At 50.3% G+C, this 4,532-nt stretch overlaps 1 protein-coding gene across 1 annotated transcript; it reads right to left on the bottom strand.

The window, feature by feature from the left end:
* Nucleotides 1-2,639: 2,639 nt before the first annotated feature.
* RNF113A (ring finger protein 113A) lies at nucleotides 2,640-4,425 on the bottom strand. Its single transcript, XM_017861635.1, has one exon. The coding sequence runs from the start codon at nucleotides 3,719-3,721 to the stop codon at nucleotides 2,690-2,692; it is 1,032 nt and encodes a 343-aa protein (XP_017717124.1). The 5' UTR covers nucleotides 3,722-4,425; the 3' UTR covers nucleotides 2,640-2,689.
* Nucleotides 4,426-4,532: the final 107 nt, after the last annotated feature.

Genomic DNA, 4,532 nt, shown 5'->3' on the forward strand with positions numbered 1-4,532 from the left:
TTTTTCTGGTTCTTTTGCTACTGATTGCTGTATTTCTTTTTTCTTTTCTTTTTTTTGAGACAGGGTCTCACTCCTGTCACTCAGGTTGGAGTGTAGTAGTGCAATCATGGCTCACTGCAGCCTTGATCTTCTGGGCTCAAGGGATCCTCCCACGTCAGCCTCCTGAGTAGCTGGGACTACAGGTCCACATCACCACACCTAGCTAAAATTTTTGCTTGTTTTTTATAGAGACGGGGGTTTCCCTATCTTGCTCAGGCTGGTCTCCAACTCCTGGCCTCAAGTGGTCCTCCCATCTCAGCTTTTAAATGTGCTGGGATTACAGGCGTGAGCCACTGTGCCTTGCCTCCACGACACTTCATTTATTTCATTTTCATCTGAAGTTTTGTGTAGGACATGACACTTTTCAAAATGCTTTCCTAGGCCAGGTATGGTGGCTCACACCTGTAATCCCAGCATGCTGGGAAACTGAGGTGAGAGGATTGCTTGAAGCCAGGAGTTTGAGACGGGCTTGGGCAACATAGGGAGATCCTATTTGAAATTAAAAAACAAAACAGGCAGGGTGCGGTGGCTCACCCCTGTAATCCCAGCACTTTGGGAGGCCCAGGCGGGTGGATCACATGAGGTCAGGAGTTCGAGATCAGCTCGGGAGGCTGAGGCAGAATTGCTTGAACCTGGGAGGTGGAGGTTACAGTGAGCTGAGATCATGCCACTGCACTCCAGCCTGGGTGGCACAGCGAGACTGTCTCAAAAACAAACAAACAGTCATTATTTAATGTCCAGCTCCATGAGGGCAGGGGCTGTGTCTGTCTTGTTCACTGCTAATATCCCCCATGCCAAGCACAGTGCCTGATAGAGTAGCTACTCAAAGAATATCTTTAGGCTGGGTGCGGTGGCTCACGCATGTAATCCCAGCACTTTGGGAGGCCGAGGCGGGCGGATCACGAGGTCAGGAGTTCAAGACCAGCCTGACCAATATGGTGAAACCCTGTCTCTACTAAAAATACAAAAATTATCTGGGTGTGGTGATGCACTTCTGTAGTCCCAGCTACTCAGGAGGCTGAGGCAGGAGAATCACTTGAACCTGGGAGGCGGAGGTTGCAATGAGCCAAGATTGTGCCACTGCACTCCAGCCTGGACGACAGAGCAAGACTCTATCTAAAAACAAAACAAAACAAAAAAAGAATGTCTTTAAACGGATTAATGAATGTGAATAAAAACCACTAACCCAGAATTTATTCTTGCATCTGTTTCTTGGGATTAGCCCAAATTCTAGCCATATCAATAAAAATTTACCAATCATTTGGCCTAACTGGCCTCCCTGCCTCTTGTCTTCCATCTCCCTTGTGATCCATCCTATAGCCGCAACCACAGTAACACTAAAACAAACAAAAAAACCCAAGTCTGATTGTGTTCTCTTCCCAAACCTCTGCTATCTCCCCTGCTGCCTACAGAATACAGTCAGTGCTCCTCAGCTTGGATTCAAGGCTTTGGCCCCAATCTCCCTTTTTAAACCTCTCTAGGCTTATTTATTAAGTGCTTATTATATACCAAGCACTAGGCTAGTCACCGAGTTCATAAACCAGTTGGAAAGACAGGTACATTGAGTAATTTTAATAAGGTGTGATCAGCACTATTACAGAGACTGTGAGAACACAGATAGTTTCAGGTAATGGGTGATAAAATACTATGTTTTTGCCCTCTGCAGGTTCACAAGTTCAGTCTACAATAGCAATGTCCAATACAGTGGTCAGCCACATTTCAAGTGCTCAACAGTCACATGAGGCTAGTGTCTATCACACTGGATAGCTGAGCACAGATACTTTCATCATCCATGGAAGAGGGGGTTAACTATAGCTGCTTCCAAGACAGCAAGGGGGCAGGGCGCAGTGGCTCACACCTGTGATCCCAGCACTTTGGGAGGCCTAGGCGGGTGGATGCTGAGGTGGGCAGATCACGAGTTCAGGCGATCGAGACCATCCTGGCTAATATGGTGAAACCCCGTCTCCACTAAAAATACAAAAAAAAAATTAGCTGGGCGTGGTGGCACGCAGCTGTAGTCTCAGCTACACGGGAGGCTGAGGCAGGGGAATCGCTTGAACCCGGGAGACGGAGGTTGCAGTGAGCTGAGATCGTGCCATTGCACTCCAGCCTGGACAACAGAGCGAGACTCTGTCTCAAAAATAAATAAATAAATAAATAAATAAATAAATAAATAAACCAAGACAGCAAGGAACATTTCCCATATGTGAAGCCTGTGGTACTAGCTATCAATTCCCCAAATGCAACCCCCTCTCCCACACCTTGGCTCCGGTATATTTTGTAGTACAGGCTCCCAAGAGAAAGAATGCATGAAAGTACTTTGTAAACTATTAAGTGATACAGAAATGTGATATAATAAACAGGCTCAGAGTTCTTTCATCATAGCTTTGGCTACTTCGAGCAAATTATAGCTCTTTTCTCAAACTACTCCCACCCCTATAATTGATGCCAAAGTGTTCTGAAAAGAAACACGGGCAAAATGGTTATCCTAGGGCTAAAAATCCTGATTATACCTACCTTGAGGTTTTTAATCCGGGACCCTACTTCACCACCCGCCTTCTCTGTCACTGTCTCTACAAAGGAAGGACACGAATTAAGACTTCCAAAAGAACAAAATATTTATTTTTTAAATTTAAGAATTATCAGAAACCTAAGTAATGGGAATTGGATCCTCATCGGGGTCTTCTGGCAAGTCGGAAGCACCACCCTCTCCTGTAGCTCGATGCTTCTCTAGTTTAGCAATCAATTCTTTCGCTGGATTGAAGACGCCATTGGTCTGCTGGTCACAGACATAGCAGCGCGGGGTGGTGCGGAAATGCTGCAGTGCACAGCTCTCGCAGAAATAATGCCTGCACTTGGTGACAACTGGGTTTTGGAAGCTCTGGCGACAGATGAAACACTTGAATGGTATTTCCTCATCATCGCTTCCCACTTCATAGTTTTCATCCTCATAGACACCATAGCGACCCTCATCAAGCTCACGTTCGATCTGCCACCCATGCTTGTAATCTGAACGGTCATGGAGGAATTTGCAGCTGTCTCCGAAGCCACAGAAGCCAGTCTCTTTGTAGTCCTTACAGATGTCGGGCTGGTAATCCCAGCGCACGGTGGCACGTAGATGCTCGGGCGCTCGGATGGGGCCCTTCCTCACCATCCCGGAAGAGGCATTGCCCATAGACGTATCCTTGGGCTTCATGTATTTCTGATAATTGTTGATTCCCCGATAGATCTTGTCATCCTCCTTGCCCCTCAGCTCCTCCTGGATCTTCTGGCTGCGCTCAAAGATGGCTTGTGCATCGCGCTCTTTCTCTGTGTCCAGCTCATAGACAGCTGTCGCCCCCATATCCTCTGGTCCTACGGGTTTCGCGGAGCGGGTGGATTTATAAACCACGCCGAGACTCTCGGTCTCATTTTCCTCCTCCTCCTCGCTGCTCAAGTCGCCGTAAGCTGCCTTCTGTTTACCACTGTCACGAGTCTTCTGTATCATTGGATTGTGGGTCGCCCGCTTCTTTTCCGGTCGAACCACAGTGCAGCCTTCGTCGCTACTGCTGCCGCTGTCTCCGGGCTCTGGGTCGCAGGCCGGGCGCTTTCTGCGTCCAGCAGCCCCTTTCCGCCCAGGCTTTTTGAAAAGGAAGGTGCACACCTGATCCGCCGTCTTCCCTGGAGAAAACTGCTCTGCCATTTTAGAGTCCCGAGCTCCGAAACGGCCGTGGCTGCCGGGGTTGCACTTGTCCTCTGCACGTCACTCCACGTCGCGCGCTCCGCCGGGAGTTGAAGCAAAAGACACTGACGGAAGAGAACTGCGAGAGCGCGAGCGCCAGCCTCTCTTGAGCCCTGGCAGATTCCGTCGCTTCCTCCGGAGCCGTACGTGGCACCGCCCCGCTGGCGGGCGGCCGCGGGGCTTACTGGGAAGGAAGCCGATCCCGGTCACCTTTCTAGGACCCAGAAGTAGGGTTTTGGCCTAGTAACGGGGCAGAGATGTGGTTCGAGGTTCTCCCCGGACTCGCCGTCATGGGCGTGTGCTTGTTTATTCCAGGACTGGCTACTGCGTACATCCAGAGGTTCACTAACGGGGGCAAGGTAAGGCGGCTTCCTGGGCCCGGGGGCCGACTCCACTGGCTGATTTCCGAAAAGGGTGGTGGGCAGAGAGGCAGTCAGCCTGCGGACCCTCTCTCCGAGGCCGGCCCTCTGGTTTCTTCCGGTTGCCTAGAAGCCGAGGCTTGCGAAACGAAGCGCGGTAGAAACCACATCCTGCTCTAGTGAAAAACAGCGTTTCTGGGTATATCAAAGTGGGCCTTACGGCAGAGTAGCGACGCGGGGGCCGGAAAGGTAGATTAGAAGAGGTGGCTCAAGCATGAGAATCGCTCACTGCAACCTCCGCCTTCCGGGTTCAAGAGATTCTCCTGGCTGGGCGCGGTGGCTCACCCCTGTAATCCCAGCACTTTGGGAGACCGAGGCGGGCGGATCACCTGAGGTCGGGAGTTCGATACCAG

Source organism: Rhinopithecus bieti, unplaced genomic scaffold (assembly GCF_001698545.2).
Source record: "Rhinopithecus bieti isolate Rb0 unplaced genomic scaffold, ASM169854v2 scaffold_62296, whole genome shotgun sequence".
Taxonomy (NCBI): Eukaryota; Metazoa; Chordata; class Mammalia; order Primates; family Cercopithecidae; genus Rhinopithecus; species Rhinopithecus bieti.

Coding starts and splice junctions, on each gene's coding strand:
- RNF113A (XM_017861635.1), bottom strand. CDS start 3,721: ATGGCAGAGCAGTTTTCTCCAGGGAAGACGGCGGATCAGGTGTGCACC.